This window comes from Peromyscus eremicus, chromosome 6 (assembly GCF_949786415.1).
Source record: "Peromyscus eremicus chromosome 6, PerEre_H2_v1, whole genome shotgun sequence".
Taxonomy (NCBI): Eukaryota; Metazoa; Chordata; class Mammalia; order Rodentia; family Cricetidae; genus Peromyscus; species Peromyscus eremicus.
In genome coordinates, this window is record NC_081421.1 from 14,525,860 (window position 1) to 14,544,248 (window position 18,389).

Consider the following 18,389-nt stretch of genomic DNA (forward strand, 5'->3'; position numbering starts at 1 on the left):
TGGGAAGAGATACCATGACCATGGCTACTCCTATTAGGGAACCATTTCATTGGGATGGATTCCTGTTTCACAGGTTTTGTCCACCATCATCATGGTGGGACATGGCAGCATGCAGGCAGACATGGTCCTGGATAAGGAGCTGAGAGTTCTCATCCTGATCAGCAAGCAGTAAAAGAGCCTGTGTCTACTCTGGGTGTAACTTGAGCACAGGAGACCTCAAATGGCCCCCACAGAGACAAACTTCCCCCAGCAAGGTCACACCACCGCCAACAAGGCCAAACCTTCTGATAGTGACACTTCCTATAAGCTTATGGGGCCCATTTGCATTCAAAGTACCACACTGTCCAAAGAAATTTTCCTGATAATAGGGTAGGCAATTCTTTATTTTATAAATATCCTCCAAATTCATTTGGGAATATAAATAGCATTAACAGTTCTTACATAAAAGTAGTTGCTTTTGTTTTGTTAATATTGTGCATCAGGTCAAATCCTCTGAATGTGTTTCCTTTTTTCTTTGTACCTCTTACATAGTGAAGTGCCATGAAAAATGAAGGATAGATTTAAACTTTACTGTGCACAATAGATTTGCTATTAAAATGTCTTTGTCTTCAATATATACTACATAGAATTTCAAGAACAATTGTCACAAAATTAAGAATTCAAGTATGTTCTTAGAAATCAAATAAGACCTTTCTAACATATGTTACCAATACTCCTGTTGATAGAGTGTGTCTGACCCTAATGGACCACAGAAATCTTCCACAAAAGCTCCCAACTCATCCAATATGGACAATGATGCAGAAAAGAATGTAATAATGCATCAGGAGAGAAGTAAGTACTACATTTTAAAATATACTTGTTCTATAGAGTGATTGTGTATAGAACAGAACACTATCTGTAATAGACAACTACACATATAGGAAGCAAAAGGATTAGTAGATTGGTAATAACACAGACACATTATCAAATCTGAGCAACAGATAAGATTTTGTTTGTCAAAGACAGAGTCCTTGCTCCCACCCCTGAGGTGTCCATATTTCATTTGCTTTATATTCAGAAATATATGAGATCAATCTGAATATATAAGTGAAGGGAACTCCCATACAGTGGGGGCTGCTTCCTAAACCTCTGTTCAGAGTAAAACCACACCCAGACACTTGTTTTGGAGAGAGATTCTTTATTAAATAGAGAAGATAAGTTAAATATTTCCACTGCAGTTTATACTTAATTCAAACTTTTGCTTGGGAAAATGAAAATAAATATTTTCTCATCCCTAATGTGTCTTCATTATAGCAATGGACAGCTTTCCCCCTAAATGTTCATTGTACTTTGCTTAGTGAAATATGTGCACTTGTTAACAGCATCTGTCATGGAAGACCAAGAACATGCCTCAGAAGAGCAGAGGCAGCACAGTGCTAGAAAAACTAAGCGGCCATTTGTAAGTATATACTTCAGTTTACATTGCACATTTAAGCTGTTTCCACAGTAATGTTCCATAGGCCAAATAAGGTTAAATTTAGTATGTCTTCTAGAATTAATGCATAGAACGTAAACTTTTTTGTTAAGTATTCTTACATTTTATTCTTTGAAAACTACATTCACCACTGACTCCTTCCATCTTGTGCTGGTGGAACTCATCATTCTTCTTCTGCTCCTTCTTCTTCTTCTTCTTTTTCTTCTTCTTCTTCTTCTTCTTCTTCTTCTTCTTCTTCTTCTTCTTCTTCTTCTTCTTCTTCTTTGCTTAATGTCTCTTAAAATTTACTTTTGTTTTCGTTTTTGTTTTATGAGACTGTTTTTCTGTGTAGCTTTGCACCTTTCCTGGAACTCACTCTGTAGACCAGGCTGGCCTCAAACTCACAGAGATCTGCCCATCTCTGCCTCCTGAGTACTGGGATTAAAGGTGTGTGCCACCACTGCTGGGCTCTTAAAATTACTATTAATAGCCCACTGAGTCCAAGTAGGGCTGACCATCTGTGAATGTGTGTGAAGACACTCTCTGGGACATGAGCTATCTGTCCTAAGCCACAGCCCACAGAAAAATTAATCTCCTCCTTTCACAACCTGTCATGGCCTATTGCTCCTCATCTAGTGCTGGGGCCTTGAGAGATGTTTCCGCATTCATGCTGGCATCTTGACTGGCTTGAGCTTGTGCAAGTCTAGTGTAAGACACAGCTGTTCTGAGTTGATCTGTGCATCCGTTATGCCATGTTCCAAAAAGAACATTTCAGTGTACTTCTCTCCAGATTCAAACTCTTACATTGTTTTCAGACCATTCTTCCTCATTGTTTCTTGAGCTTTCAGTAGTGGAAGGTCAATGCAAATGACCCTTCTGCAGATGAACCTTCACACTGGCTTATCTTTATCATGTTAACTAGTTAATATTAACATTAACCATTACCCTCTGAAAAAAATCATATGACCAACAATGAGAGCAGAACAAACCTATGGATATATAACATAAATAAAAATAGCACTAGTTGATTTTCCTGGACTAGCTTATGACTACTCCAAACATAAGCATTTGACAAGGTTACAGCATCACACATTTAATCCATTGCTTGGAGCAGGTCTACCATCCATTCCTAACAAGATTGGTTATTTACATAACTACCACACAACCATTGCGGACACTTGCTTGGCTGGTCACTGTTGTCATAGGAAAGGTCCAAGACCTGATAGACTCTTGATGTATTTCATGACCAGTTGCTGGAATTACAACTTTTATTATGATGAAAGGCAGAAATTCCTTGTCTGCTAGAGATTGAGTTCTAAATGCCCTGCAACCAGACTGTGTGGTATCTTCAACAAAAGAGTCTTACCATTTAGTTATGACAAACAACCAGAATGTGTAGTAATAGATTGTTATTTGGGATGACATGGAGGCCAACTTTACAGACAACTCAAAAGGAGGTATGCCGTCCCTTGTTTTGGAGTTTCAATGTAAATCTCATGTCTCATGAGATAGGTCAACACATTCCAGGTACCTCTGAACAAACTCTTTTTAGTATGTCTTTTAAACTATTTGACCAACTAGTCGCTTCCACAAGCCTTCATACAGTCTTAGTTTATGTTCAGTTACACCTTAGTCCCTGCTCTGACTTATGCTTCTACTTTCATTGCCACTTAAACCTTAGCCCAGAGTACTTATTGCTCCAGTGTTATTTCTTGTCACCTGTGTTCTACCTCCCCTTAAATTATATTTTACTTAATTTGCAACATCTCGGTTCCTATAAGGCTTTTTTCATAGACCTTCATTTTTATTTGGCACTCATCCTTCGGTCCTTTAGCCTCCAATTCTTCCATGATTGAAACTGTCAACATCCAGTATTCTCTTTCTCTGATTTAATTTTACATATATTTTCCTATCTCCCTTTCAATGGGTCCATCTACAATAGACCATGTCTAATTTCTAGGTTTCCTCGTGTAATCCTAATTGAACAAACAAAAGTCTAATATCTACACATGAGGACAGCATATCACATTTGCTTTTTTATTCCTAACTGGCCTCATTGAGTAAAACTTCTTCTAGTTCTATTAATTCACTTGCAATTTTTACGATTTCATTTTTCTTTACATTGAGTAATATTCCATTGTGTGTATATACCACATTTTCCTTATCCTTTCATCTGCTGATGACTATCAAGGTTGATTCTATAACCTAGGGCAGGTGAGTGGGATTCTTTCATTGATTTTTATTCAGTTTGTCATCACTGATTTTGGTGTTAAATTTGTGAAATGCTAATTTGTTGTAGTGTTTATCAGCTTTAAGACATTTTGTGGAGCCTCAACCCTTTTACAGCTGATAAAATTCTACCATCTTTAAGTAGGGGCATTCTGAGTACTCTTACACTTTGTATACTTTAATATTCTTCTTACCTTATTGGATCTATCTAGAACTTCAGCTCTTTATTAAAATGTATAGAGACATTAAACAATGATTGCCTTTTTTCTCATCATAATTTTAGATTAATATTTTTTTCTCCAATTTAGAAGATGTAGACTGTAGGCTTGTTGCTTATTGCTTGTATAATTGTGACATGTTCTCTACGCATACCTAGCCTCTCCTTAACTTTTTTTTTATTAGAATCTTTTTATTCAGAAAAAAGAAAGAAAGAAAGAAAAAAAACCCAAAAAATTTTTCCAAACACACACAGGAGGGGGTATGGGTAAGGGGAGGTATCTGTCTGTCCAGCCCCAGCCCCCGGCCCATGTGGTTTGGGCAGCAATAAGGGAAATGGGGTAATGGCCCAAAAAAATAATGGTGTGTGTGTGTGTGTGTGTGTGTGTGTGTGTGTGTGTGTGTATGGAAAGAAGGGGTGCAAAAGCTGAAGGGAGCGGTGGGGGAGGGGACAGATGAGGTCAGTACTGGGAACGCCGCAGGTGGGAGGCCATTTCATAACATTTCTTGTTGATCAAACCACCATGGACACCTTCTTTGCCCATCAGCAGGACTAGCGTCTTGGCAGTCATGGTGACAGTGACATTGAAGGTTGGGGCTCCTCTGGTGCTCTTGGTACGAAGATCCATTGTAAATTCCCCATCCTGCAGCAGTGAGTCCCGGATCACAGAACATTTCTGGCCCCCAAGTGTCAGCCCATTCACAAAAAAAAACTTGATCACAGAACATTTCTGGCCCCCAAGTGTCAGCCCATTCACGAAAAAACTTGACCGGTCTTTGCCTACCAGGACACCAACCTCAGCTGGCATAATGCTAAGGAAGGTCTTCCTGGGGACGGCGGCCCAGACGGAGGGCGAGTCCTTGTAGCCTAGGATGGCTGCGTCCTGACAGGTCCCCTCCACCATGAGGCTGTCGATGTAGGAGTTCCACCTGGCCATGCGCTGCTGCTGGGGCTGCTCTGTGGGCTGCTGCTGGGGCCGCAGGCTGGGCTCGACTGGTGGGTGGAGGGAGGCAGAGAGCTCGGGGCAGGCGCTGCCATCCGGAACGAGGCTCTGTTAGCTGTGCCTCTCCTTAACTTTTATCACTAAGTTCCACATGTTCAATTGTTCAAATGTTCAATGACCAAGTTGTTTTGATCTCAGAGAAGCAGAGATTGTTTGAAATACACAAGTCAACAGATTTAACAAAGCACAGAAACAGACTTAGACAAAAAGTCACCTAATCTTCTCAATACATGTAGATAAGGCCCTTGCCAAAATCCAATATACCATCACGATAATAAGCCAGAGAGTGTAAGAAAAGGAACATATCTCAACACAATAACAATTATATAAGGAGAAACTCAGAGCCAACGTCTTCTTCAATAGATGAAAACATGACTCCCTTGAGGTCATAAGAGACAGGTTTGTCTCTCATGTTGAATCCTTTTCAAAGTTGTGCTCAATCTATTAGCTGGAGCAATACATCAGGAGAACAAAATTAAAGGGAGACCAATAGGAGACTAGAAATCAATACTGTTTGTATTAGTTATGGTTTCTATTGCTGGGAAGAGATACCATGACCATGGCTACTCCTATTAGGGAACCATTTCATTGGGATGGATTCCTGTTTCACAGGTTTTGTCCACCATCATCATGGTGGGACATGGCAGCATGCAGGCAGACATGGTCCTGGATAAGGAGCTGAGAGTTCTCATCCTGATCAGCAAGCACTAAAAGAGCCTGTGTCTACTCTGGGTGTAACTTGAGCACAGGAGACCTCAAATGGCCCCCACAGAGACAAACTTCCCCCAGCAAGGTCACACCACCGCCAACAAGGCCAAACCTTCTGATAGTGATACTTCCTATAAGCTTATGGGGCCCATTTGCATTCAAAGTACCACACTGTCCAAAGAAATTTTCCTGATAATAGGGTAGGCAATTCTTTATTTTATAAATATCCTCCAAATTCATTTGGGAATATAAATAGCATTAACAGTTCTTACATAAAAGTAGTTGCTTTTGTTTTGTTAATATTGTGCATCAGGTCAAATCCTCTGAATGTGTTTCCTTTTTTCTTTGTACCTCTTACATAGTGAAGTGCCATGAAAAATGAAGGATAGATTTAAACTTTACTGTGCACAATAGATTTGCTATTAAAATGTCTTTGTCTTCAATATATACTACATAGAATTTCAAGAACACTTGCCACAAAATTAAGAATTCAAGTATGTTCTTAGAAATCAAATAAGACCTTTCTAACATATGTTACCAATACTCCTGTTGATAGAGTGTGTCTGACCCTAATGGACCACAGAAATCTTCCACAAAAGCTCCCAACACATCCAATATGGACAATGATGCAGAAAAGAATGTAATAATGCATCAGGAGAGAAGTAAGTACTACATTTTAAAATATACTTGTTCTATAGAGTGATTGTGTATAGAACAGAACACTATCTGTAATAGACAGACAACTACACATATAGGAAGCAAAAGGATTAGTAGATTGGTAATAACACAGACACATTATCAAATCTGAGCAACAGATAAGATTTTGTTTGTCAAAGACAGAGTCCTTGCTCTCACCTCTCAGGTGTCCATATTTCATTTGCTTTATCTTCAGAAATATATGAGATCAATCTGAATATGTAAGTGAAGGAAACTCCCATACAGTGGGGGCTGCTTCCTAAACCTCTGTTCAGAGAAAAACCATACTCAAACACCTGTTTTTAAGAGAGATTCTTTATTAAATAGAGAAGATAAGTTAAATTTTTCCACTGCAGTTTATACTTAATTCAAACTATTGCTTGGGAAAATGAAAGTAAGTATTTTCTCATCCCTAATGTGTCTTCATTATAGCAATGGACAGCTATTCCCCTAAATTTCATTGTACTTTGCTTAGTGAAATATGTGCACTTGTTAACAGCATCTGTCATGGAAGACCAAGAACATGCCTCAGAAGAGCAGAGGCAGCACAGTGCAAGAAAAACTAAGCGGCCATTTGTAAGTATATACTTCAGTTTACATTGCACATTTAAGCTGTTTCCACAGTAGTGTTCCATAGGCCAAATAAGGTTAAATTTAGTATGTCTTCTAGAATTAATACATAGAAGGTAAACATTTTTTTTAAGTGTACTTACTATTTATTCTTTGAAAACTACATTCACCACTGACTCCTTCCAAATTGTGCTGGTGGAACTCATCATTCTTCTTCTTTTTCTTCTTCTTCTTCTTCTTCTTCTTCTTCTTCTTCTTCTTCTTCTTCCTTTTCTTCTTCTTGTTCTTCTTCCACTTCTTCTTCTTTGCTTAATGTCTCTTAAAATTTACTTTTGTTTTCGTTTTTGTTTTCTGAGACAGTGTTTTTCTGTGTAGCTTGCACCTTTCCTGGAACTCACTCTGTAGACCAGGCTGGCCTCAAACTCACAGAGATCTGCACATCTCTGCCTCCTGAGTGCTGGGATTAAAGGTGTGTGCCACCACTGCCGGGCTCTTTAAATTCTATTAATAGCCCACTGAGTCCAAGTAGGGCTGACCATCTGTGAATGTGTGTGAAGACACCTCCTGGGACATGAGCTATCTGTCCGAAGCCAAAGCCCACAGAAAAATTAATCTCCTCTTTTCACAACCAGCCATGGCCAATTGCTACTCATCTAGTGCTGGGGCCTTGAGAGATATTTCCTCATTCATGCCTGCATCTTGACTGTCTTGAGCTTGTGCAAGTCTAGTGTAAGACACAGCTGTTCTGAGTTGATCTGTGCATCTGTTATGCCATGTCCCAAAAAGAACATTTCAGTGTACTTCTCTCCAGATTCAAACTCTTACATTGTTTTCAGACCATTCTTCCTCATTGTTTCTTGAGCTTTCAGTAGTGGAAGGTCAATGCAAATGACCCTTCTGCAGATGAACCTTCACACTGGCTTATCCTTATCATGTTAACTAGTTATGAGTCTCTACATTAACCATTACCCTCTGAAAAAAAAAATCATCTGGCCAACGATGAGAGTAGAACAAACCTATGAGTATAAATGTAAATAATAATAGCACTAGTTGATTCTCCTGAACTAGCTTATGACTATTCCAGACATAAGCTTATGACAAGGTTACAGCATCAGACATTTAATCCTTTGCTTGGTGCAGGTCTCCCATCCATTCCTAACAAGGTTGGTTATTTACATAACTACCACCCAACCATTGTGGACAGCTTGCCAGGCTGGTCACTGTTGTCATAGGAAAGGTCCAAGACTGGGTAGACTCTTGATATATTTCATGACCAGTGACTGGAACTACAACTTTTATTATGATGAAAGGCAGAAATTCCTCGTCTGCTAGGGATTGAGTTCTAAATGCCATGCAACCAGACTGTGTGGTATCTTCAACCAAAGAGTCTTACCATTTAGTTATGACAAACAACCAGAAAGTGTAGAAATATATTGTGTTATTTGGGGTAACATGGAGGCCTACTTGACTGATAACTGAAAAGGAGGTATCTTTTCCCTTGTTTTGGAGTTTCAATGTAAATCTCATGCCTTATTAGGGAAGTCAACACATTCCAGGTACCTCTGAACAAGCTCTTTTTAGTATATCTTTTAAACTATTTGACCACCTAGTCGCTTCCACAAGCCTTCATACAGCCTTAGTCTTTGTTCAGTTACACATTAGTCCCTGCTCTGACTTATTCTTCTACCTTCATTGCCACTTAAACCTTAGCCCAGAGTACTTATTGCTCCAGTGTTATTTCTTGTCACCTGTGTTCTACCTCCCCTTAAATTATATTTTACTTCATTTGCAAGATCCTGGTTCCTATCAGGCTTTTTTCATAGACCTTCGTTTTTATTTGGAACTCATCCTTCTGTCCTTTAGCCTCCAATTCTTCCATGATTGAAACTGTCAACATCCAGTATTCTCCTTCTCTGATTTAATTTTACATATATTTTCCTATCTCCCTTTCAATGGGTCCATCTACAATAGACCATGTCTAATTTTTTAGGCTTCCTCGTATAATTCTATTTGAACATACAAAAGTCTAATATCTACACATGAGGACAGCATATCACATTTCTTTTTTAATCCTAGCTGGCCTCATTGAGTAAAACTTCTTCTAGTTCTATTAATTTACTTGCAATTTTTACGATTTCATTTTTCTTTACATTGAGTAATATTCCATTGTGTGTATATACCACATTTTCCTTATCCTTTCATATGCTGATGACTATCAAGGTTGATTCTATAATCTAGGGCAGGTGAGTGGGATTCTTTCATTGATTTTTTTATTCATTTTTTTTATCTCTTATTTTGGTGTTAAATTTGTGAAATGCTAATTTGTTGTAGTGTTTATCAGCTTCAAGACATTTTGTGGAGCCTCAACCCTTTTACAGCTGATAAAATTCTACCATCTTTAAGTAGGGGCATTCTGAGTTCTCTCACACTTTGTATGCTTTAATATCATTCTTACCTTATTGGGTCTATCTAGAACTTCAGCTCTTTAATAAAAAGAGTAGAGACAGTGAACAATGATTGCCTTTTTTTCTTATCATTGTGGTTAGATTAATATTTTTTCTGCATTTTAGAACATGTAGATGGTAGACTTGTTGTTTATTACTTGTACAATTGTGACATATTCTCTACCCACACCTAGCCTCTGCTTAACTTTATTCACTAAGTTCCACATGTTCAGTTGTTCAAATGTTCAATGACCAAGTTGTTTTTATCTCAGAGATGCAGAGATTGTTTGAAATACCCAAGTCAACAGATTTAACAAAGCACAGAAACAGACTTAGACAAAAAGTCACCTAATCTTCTCATTCATGTAGATAAGGCCCTTGCTAAAAACCATATATACCATCATGATAATAATCCAGAGAGTGTAAGAAAAGGAGCATATCTCAACACAATAAAAATTATATAATGGGAAACTCACAGCCAACGTCTTCTTCAATAGATGAAAACATGACTCCCTTGAGGTCATAAGAGACAAATTTGTTTATCATCTTGAATCCTTTTCAATGTTGTGCTCAATCTATAAGCTGGAGCAATACATCAGGAGAACAAAATTAAAGGGAGACCAATAGGAGAATAGAAATCAATACTGTTTGTATTAGTTATGGTTTCTATTGCTGGGAAGAGATACCATGACCTTAGCTACTCCTATTAGGGAACCATTTCATTGGGATGGATTCCTGTTTCCCAGGTTTTGTCCACCATCATCATGGTGGGACATGGCAGCATGCAGGCAGACATGGTCCTGGATAAGGAGCTGAGAGTTCTCATCCTGATCAGCAAGCACTAAAAGAGCCTGTGTCTACTCTGGGTGTAACTTGAGCACAGGAGACCTCAAATGGCCCCCACAGAGACAAACTTCCCCCAACAAGGTCACACCACCGCCAACAAGGCCAAACCTTCTGATAGTGACACTTCCTATAAGCTTATGGGGCCCATTTGCATTCAAAGTACCACACTGTCCAAAGAAATTTTCCTGATAATAGGGTAGGCAATTCTTTATTTTATAAATATCCTCCAATTTCATTTGGGAATATAAATAGCATTAACAGTTCTTATATAAAAGTAGTTGCTTTTGTTTTGTTAATATTGTGCATCAGGTCAAATCCTCTAAATATGTTTCTTCTTTTTTTTTTCTTCTACATAATGAGTTGCCATGAGAAATGAAGGATAGATTTAAAGTTTACTGTGCAAAATAGATTTGCTACTAAAATGTCTTTGTCTTCCATATATACTACATAGAATTTCAAGTACACTTGTCATAAAATTAGGAATTCAAATATGTTCTTAGGAATCAAATAAGATCTTTCTAACATATGTTACCAACACTCCTGTTGATAGAGTGTGTCTGACCCCAATGGACCACAGAAATCTTCCACAAAAGCTCCTGAATCATCCAATATAGACAAGGATGCAGAAAAAATTGTAGTGATGCATCAGGAGAGAAGTAAGTACTACATTTTAAAATATACTTGTTCTATACAATGATTGTGTATAGAACAGAACACTATATGTAATAGACAGACAACTACACATATAGGAAGCAAAAGGATTAGTAGAATGGTAATAACACACACACATTATCAAATCTGAGCAACAGATAAGATTTTGTTTGTCAAAGACGGAGTCCTTGCTTCCACCTCTCATTGTCCATATTTCATTTGCTTTATCTTCAGAAATATATGAGATCAATCTGAATATGTAAGTGAAGTGAACCCCCATAAAGTGGGGTCTGCTTCCCAAACCTCTGTTCAGAGAAAAAACATACTCAAACACCTGTTTTTATGGGAGATTCTTTATTAAATAGAGGAGATAAGTTAAATTTTTCCACTGCAGTTTATACTTAATTCAAACTATTGCTTGGAAAAATGAAAATAAATATTTTCTCATCCCTAATGTGTCTTCATTATAGCAATGGACAGCTTTTCCCCTAAATGTTCATTGTACTTTGCTTAGTGAAATATATGCACTTGTTAACAGCATCCATCATGGAAGACCAAGAGCATACCTCAGAAGAGCAGAGGCCGCACAGTGCTAGAAAAACTAAGCGGCCATTTGTAAGTATATACTTCAGTTTACATTGCACATTTAAGCTGTTTCCACGGTAATGTTCCATAGGCCAAATAGGTTAAATTTAGTATGTCTTCTAGAATTAATACATAGGACGTAAATTTTTTTTTATATATTCTTATTATTTCTTCTTTGAAAACTACATTCACCACTGACTATCTCCACCTTGTGCTGGTTGAACTCCTCGTCCTCCTCCTCCTCCTCCTCCTCCTCCTCCTCTTCCTCCTCCCTCTCCTCCCTCTCCTCCCGCTCCTCCTCCTCCTTCTCCTCCTTCTTCCTCTTCATCTTCCTCTTCTTCTTCTTCTTCTTCTTCTTCTTCTTCTTCTTCTTCTTCTTCTTCTTCTTCTTCTTTGTTTAATGTCTCTTAAAATTACTTTTGGTTTTGTTTTTGTTTTTGTTTTCTGAGACAGTGTTTTTCTGTATAGCTTTACACCTTTCCTGGAACTCACTCTGTAGAGCAGGCTGGCCTCGAACTCACAGAGATCTGCCTGTCTCTACCTCCTGAGTTCTGAGATTAAATGTTTGTGCCACCACTGTCTGGCTCTTAATATTACTATTAAGAGCCCACTGAGTCCAAGTAGGGCTGACCATCTGTGAATGTGTGTGAAGACACTTTCTGGGACATGAGCTATCTGTCCTAAGCCACAGCCCACAGATAAATTAATCTCTTCCTTTCACAACCAGCCATGGCCTATTGCTACTCATCTAGTGCTGGGGCCTTGAGAGATGTTTCCTCATTCATGCTTACATCTTGACTGGCTTGAGCTTGTGCAAGTCTAGTGTATGACACAGCTGTTCTGAGTTGATCTGTGCATCTGTTATGCCATGTCCCAAAAAGAACATTTCAGTGTACTTCTCTCCAGATTCAAACTCTTACATTGTTTTCAGACCATTCTTCCTCATTGTTTCTTGAGCTTTCAGTAGTGGAAGGTCAATGCAAATGACCCATCTGCAGATGAGCCTTCACTCTGGCTTATCCTTATCATGGTAACTAGTTATGAGTCTCTACATTAACCATTACCCTTTGAAAAAAAATCATATGACCTACAATGAGAGCAGAACAAACCTATGAGTATAAATGTAAATAATAATAGCACCAGTTGATTCTCCTGAACTAGCTCATAACTATTCCAGGCATAAGCTTTTGACAAGGTTTATAGCATCAGACATTTAATCCATTGCTTGGAACAGGTCTCCCATCCATTCCTAACAAGGTTGGTTATTTACATAACTACCACCCAACCATTGTGGACAGCTTGCCTGGCTGGTCACTGTTGTCATAGGAAAGGTCCAAGACTGGATAGACTCTTGATGTATTTCATGACCAGTGACTAGAACTACAACTTTTATTATGATGAAAGGCAGAAATTCCTCCTCTTCTAGGGATTGAGTTCTAAATGCCCTGCAACCAGACTGTGTGGTATCTTCAACAAAAGAGTCTTACCATTTATGTATGACAAACAACCAGAATGAGAAGATATAGATTATGTTATTTGGGGTGACATGGAGGCCTACTTGACCAATAACTCAAAAGGAGGTATCCTTTCCATTGTTTCAGAGTTTCAATGTAAATCTCATGTCTTATGAGATAAGTCAACACATTCCAGGTACCTCTGAACAAACTCTTTTTAGTATGTCTTTTAAACTATTTGACCAACTAGTCGCTTCCACAAGCCTTCATACAGCCTTAGTTTATGTTCAGTTACACCTTAGTCCCTGCTCTGACTTATTCTTCTACCTTCATTGCCACTTAAACCTTAGCCCAGAGTACTTATTGCTCCAGTGTTATTTCTTGTCACCTGTGTTCTACCTCCCCTTAAATTATATTTTACTTAATTTGCAAGATATTGGTTCCTATAAGGCTTTTTTCATAGACCTTCATTTTTATTTGGCACTCATATTCTGTCCTTTAGCCTCCAATCATTCCATGATTGAAACTGTCAACATCCAGTATTCTCCTTCTCTGACTTAATTTTACATACATTTTCCTATCTTCCTGTCAATGGGTCCATCTACAATAGACCATGTCTAATTTCTAGGTTTCCTCGTTTAATCCTAATTGAACATACAAAAGTCTAATATCTACACATGGGGACAGCATATCACATTTGCTTTTTAATCCTAGCTGGCCTCATTGAGTAAAACTTCTTTTAGTTCTATTAATTTACTTGCAATTTTTACTATTTCATTTTTTTTTACATTGAGTAATATTCCATTGTGTGTATATACCACATTTTCCTTATCCATTCATCTGGTGATGTCTATCAAGTTTGATTCTATATCCTAGAGCAGGTGAGTGGGATTCTTTCATTGATTTTTTATTCAGTTTGTTATCACTGATTTTGGTGTTAAATTTGTGAAATGCTAATTTGTTGTAGTGTTTATCAGCTGTAAGACATTTTGTGGAGCCTCAACCCTTTTACAGCTGATAAAATTCTACCATCTTTAAGTAGGGGCATTCTGAATTCTCTTACACTTTGTATACTTTAATATTCTTCTTACCTTATTGGATCTATCTAGAACTTCAGCTCTTTATTAAAATGTATAGAGACATTAAACAATGATTGCCTTTTTTCTCATCATAATTTTAGATTAATATTTTTTTCTCCAATTTAGAAGACGTAGACTGTAGGCTTGTTGCTTATTGCTTGTATAATTGTGACATGTTCTCTACGCATACCTAGCCTCTCCTTAACTTTTTTTTTTTTTAGTAGAATCCTTTTTATTCAGAAAAAAAAAAGAAAGAAGAAAAACCCAAAAAATTTTTCCAAACACCCACAGGAGGGGGTATGGGTAAGGGGAGGTATCTGTCTGTCCAGCCCCAGCCCCCGGCCCATGTGGTTTGGGCAGCAATAAGGGAAATGGGGTAATGGCCCAAAAAAATAATGGGGTGTGTGTGTGTGTGTATGGAAAGAAGGGGTGCAAAAGCAGAAGGGAGCGGTGGGGGAGGGGACAGATGAGGTCAGTACTGGGAACGCCGCAGGTGGGAGGCCATTTCATAACATTTCTTGTTGATCAAACCACCATGGACACCTTCTTTGCCCATCAGCAGGACTAGCGTCTTGGCAGTCATGGTGACAGTGACATTGAAGGTTGGGGCTCCTCTGGTGCTCTTGGTACGAAGATCCATTGTAAATTCCCCATCCTGCAGCAGTGAGTCCCGGATCACAGAACATTTCTGGCCCCCAAGTGTCAGCCCATTCACGAAAAAACTTGACCAGTCTTTGCCTACCAGGACACCAACCTCAGCTGGCTTAATGCTAAGGAAGGTCTTCCTGGGGACGGCGGCCCAGACGGAGGGCGAGTCCTTGTAGCCTATGATGGCCGCGTCCTGACAGGTCCCCTCCGCCGTGAGGCTGTCGATGTAGGCATTCCACCTGGCCATGGCGCTGCTGCTGGGGCTGCTCTGCGGGCTGCTGCTGGGGCCGCGGGCTGGGCTTGGGCTGGCGGGCAGGGGGAGGCAGAGAGCTCGGGGCAGGCGCTGCCTTCCAGAACGCGGCTCTGTTAGCTGTGCCTCTCCTTAACTTTTATCACTAAGTTCCACATGTTCAATTGTTCAAATGTTCAATGACCAAGTTGTTTTGATCTCAGAGATGCAGAGATTGTTTGAAATACACAAGTCAACAGATTTAACAAAGCACAGAAACAGACTTAGACAAAAAGTCACCTAATCTTCTCAATACATGTAGATAAGGCCCTTGCCAAAATCCAATATACCATCATGATAATAATCCAGAGAGTGTAAAAAAAGGAGCATATCTCAACACAATAACAATTATATAAGGAGAAACTCAGAGCCAACGTCTTCTTCAATAGAAGAAAACATGAGTGCCTTGAGGTCATAAGAGACAGGTTTGTCTCTCATCTTGAATCCTTTTCAATGTTGTGCTCAATCTATTAGCTGGAGCAACAAAATTAAAGGGAGACCAATAGGAGACTAGAAATCAATACTGTTTGTATTAGTTATGGTTTCTATTGCTGGGAAGAGATACCATGACCATGGCTACTCCTATTAGGGAACCATTTCATTGGGATGGATTCCTGTTTCACAGGTTTTGTCCACCATCATCATGGTGGGACATGGCAGCATGCAGGCAGACATGGTCCTGGATAAGGAGCTGAGAGTTCTCATCCTGATCAGCAAGCACTAAAAGAGCCTGTGTCTACTCTGGGTGTAACTTGAGCACAGGAGACCTCAAATGGCCCCCACAGAGACAAACTTCCCCCAGCAAGGTCACACCACCGCCAACAAGGCCAAACCTTCTGATAGTGATACTTCCTATAAGCTTATGGGGCCCATTTGCATTCAAAGTACCACACTGTCCAAAGAAATTTTCCTGATAATAGGGTAGGCAATTCTTTATTTTATAAATATCCTCCAATTTCATTTGGGAATATAAATAGCATTAACAGTTCTTATATAAAGGTAGTTGCTTTTGTTTTTTCCTAATATTGTGCATCAGGTCAAAACCTCTGAATGTGTTTCTTCTTTTCTTTGTTTCTCTTACATAATGAGTTGCCCTGAAAAATGAAGGATAGATTTAGAGTTTACTGTGTAAAATAGATTTGATACTAAAATGTCTTTGTCTTCAATATATACTACATACAATTTCAAGTACACTTGTCATAAAATTAGGAATTCAAATATGTTCTTAGAAATCAAATAAGACCTTTCTAACATGTTACCAATACTCCTGTTGATAGAGTGTGTCTGACCCTAATGGACCACAAAAATCTTCCACAAAAGCTCCCAACTCATCCAATATGGACAATGATGCAGAAAAGAATGTAATAATGCATCAGAAGAGAAGTAAGTACTACATTTTAAAATATACTTGTTCTATAGAGTGATTGTGTATAGAACAGAACACTATCTGTAATAGACAGACAACTACACATATAGGAAGCAAAAGGATTAGTAGATTGGTAATAACACACACACATTATCAAATCTGAGCAACAGATAAGATTTTGTTTGTCAAAGACAGAGTCCTTGCTCCCACCTCTCAGGTGTCCATATTTCATTTGCTTTATCTTCAGAAATATATGAGATCAATCTGAATATGTAAGTGAAGGAAACTCCCATACAGTGGGGGCTGCTTCCTAAACCTCTGTTCAGAGAAAAACCATACTCAAACACCTGTTTTTAAGAGAGATTCTTTATTAAATAGAGAAGATAAGTTAAATTTTTCCACTGCAGTTTATACTTAATTCAAACTTTTGCTTGGGAAAATGAAAGTAAGTATTTTCTCATCCCTAATGTGTCTTCATTATAGCAATGGACAGCTATTCCCCTAAATTTCATTGTACTTTGCTTAGTGAAATATGTGCACTTGTTAACAGCATCTGTCATGGAAGACCAAGAACATGCCTCAGAAGAGCAGAGGCAGCACAGTGCTAGAAAAACTAAGCGGTCATTTGTAAGTATATACTTCAGTTTACATTGCACATTTATGCTGTTTCCACAGTAGTGTTCCATAGGCCAAATAAGGTTAAAATAAGGTTAAATTTAGTATGTCTTCTAGAATTAATACGTAGAATGTAAACATTTTTTTTAAGTGTTCTTACTATTTATTCTTTGAAAACTACATTCACCACTGACTCCTTCCATCTTGTGCTGGTGGAACTCACCATTCTTCTTCTTCTTCTTCTTCTTCTTCTTCTTCTTCTTCTTCTTCTTCTTCTTCTTCTTCTTCTTCTTTTTCTTGTTCTTCTTCCTCTTCTTCTTCTTTGCTTAATGTCTCTTAAAATTTACTTTTGTTTTCGTTTTTGTTTTCTGAGACAGTGTTTTTCTGTGTAGCTTGCACCTTTCCTGGAACTCACTCTGTAGACCAGGCTGGCCTCAAACTCACAGAGATCTGCCCATCTCTGCCTCCTGAGTACTGGGATTAAAGGTGTGTGCCACCACTGCCGGGCTCTTAAAATTACTATTAATAGCCCACTGAGTCCAAGTAGGGCTGTCCATCTGTGAATGTGTGTGAAGACACTTTCTAGGACATGAGCTATCTGTCCTAAGCCACAGCCCACAGATAAATTAATCTCCTCCTTTTACAACCAGTCATGGCCTATTGCTCCTCATCTAGTGCTGGGGCCTTGAGAGATGTTTCCTCATTCATGCTGGCATCTTGACTGGCTTGAGCTTGTGCAAGTCTAGTGTAAGACACAGCTGTTCTGAGTTGATCTGTGCATCCGTTATGCCATGTCCCAAAAAGAACATTTCAGTGTACTTCTCTCCAGATTCAAACTCTTACATTGTTTTCAGGCCATTCTTCCTCATTGTTTCTTGAGCTTTCAGTAGTGGAAGGTCAATACAAATGACCCATCTGCAGATGAACCTTCACACTGGCTTATCCTTATCATGCTAACTAGTTATGAGTCTCTACATTAACCATTACCCTTTGAAAAAAAATCGTCTGGCCAACAATGAGAGCAGAACAAACCTATGAGTATAAATGTAAATAATAATAGCACTAGTTGATTCTCCTGAACTAGCTTATGACTATTCCAGACATAAGCTTTTGACAAGGTTTACAGCATCAGATATTTAATCCATTGCTTGGTGCAGGTCTACCATCCATTCCTAACAAGGTTGGTTATTTACATAACTACCACACAACCATTGTGGACAGCTTTCCTGGATGGTCACTGTTGTCATAGGAAAGGTCCAAGACCTGATAGACTCTTGATGTATTTCATGACCAGTGACTGGAACTACAACTTTTATTATGATGAAAGGCAGAAATTCCTTGTCTGCTAGGGATTGAGTTCTAAATGCCCTGCAACCAGACTGTGTGGTATCTTCAACAAGAGAGTCTTACCATTTAGTTATGACAAATAACCAGAATGTGTAGAAATAGATTGTGTTATTTGGGGTGACATGGAGGCCTACTTGACCAATAACTCAAAAGGAGGTATCATTTCCATTGTTTAGGAGTTTCAATGTA

The 18,389-nt window shown here is 38.7% G+C and overlaps 3 protein-coding genes across 11 annotated transcripts in view; 1 reads left to right on the plus strand and 2 right to left on the minus strand.

The window, feature by feature from the left end:
• Positions 1 to 18,389, plus strand: part of LOC131912904 (putative POTE ankyrin domain family member M) — a 178,950-nt gene that overhangs the window by 43,958 nt on the left and 116,603 nt on the right. The gene's annotated exons all lie outside the window — the stretch shown is intronic.
• On the minus strand, positions 4,268 to 4,836 carry LOC131912909 (profilin-1-like). Its single transcript, XM_059265207.1, has one exon. The coding sequence runs from the start codon at positions 4,834 to 4,836 to the stop codon at positions 4,360 to 4,362; it is 477 nt and encodes a 158-aa protein (XP_059121190.1). The 3' UTR covers positions 4,268 to 4,359.
• On the minus strand, positions 14,242 to 14,861 carry LOC131912915 (profilin-1-like). Its single transcript, XM_059265213.1, has one exon. The coding sequence runs from the start codon at positions 14,828 to 14,830 to the stop codon at positions 14,408 to 14,410; it is 423 nt and encodes a 140-aa protein (XP_059121196.1). The 5' UTR covers positions 14,831 to 14,861; the 3' UTR covers positions 14,242 to 14,407.

Coding starts and splice junctions, on each gene's coding strand:
- LOC131912909 (XM_059265207.1), bottom strand. CDS start 4,836: ATGGCCAGGTGGAACTCCTACATCGACAGCCTCATGGTGGAGGGGACC.
- LOC131912915 (XM_059265213.1), bottom strand. CDS start 14,830: ATGGCCAGGTGGAATGCCTACATCGACAGCCTCACGGCGGAGGGGACC.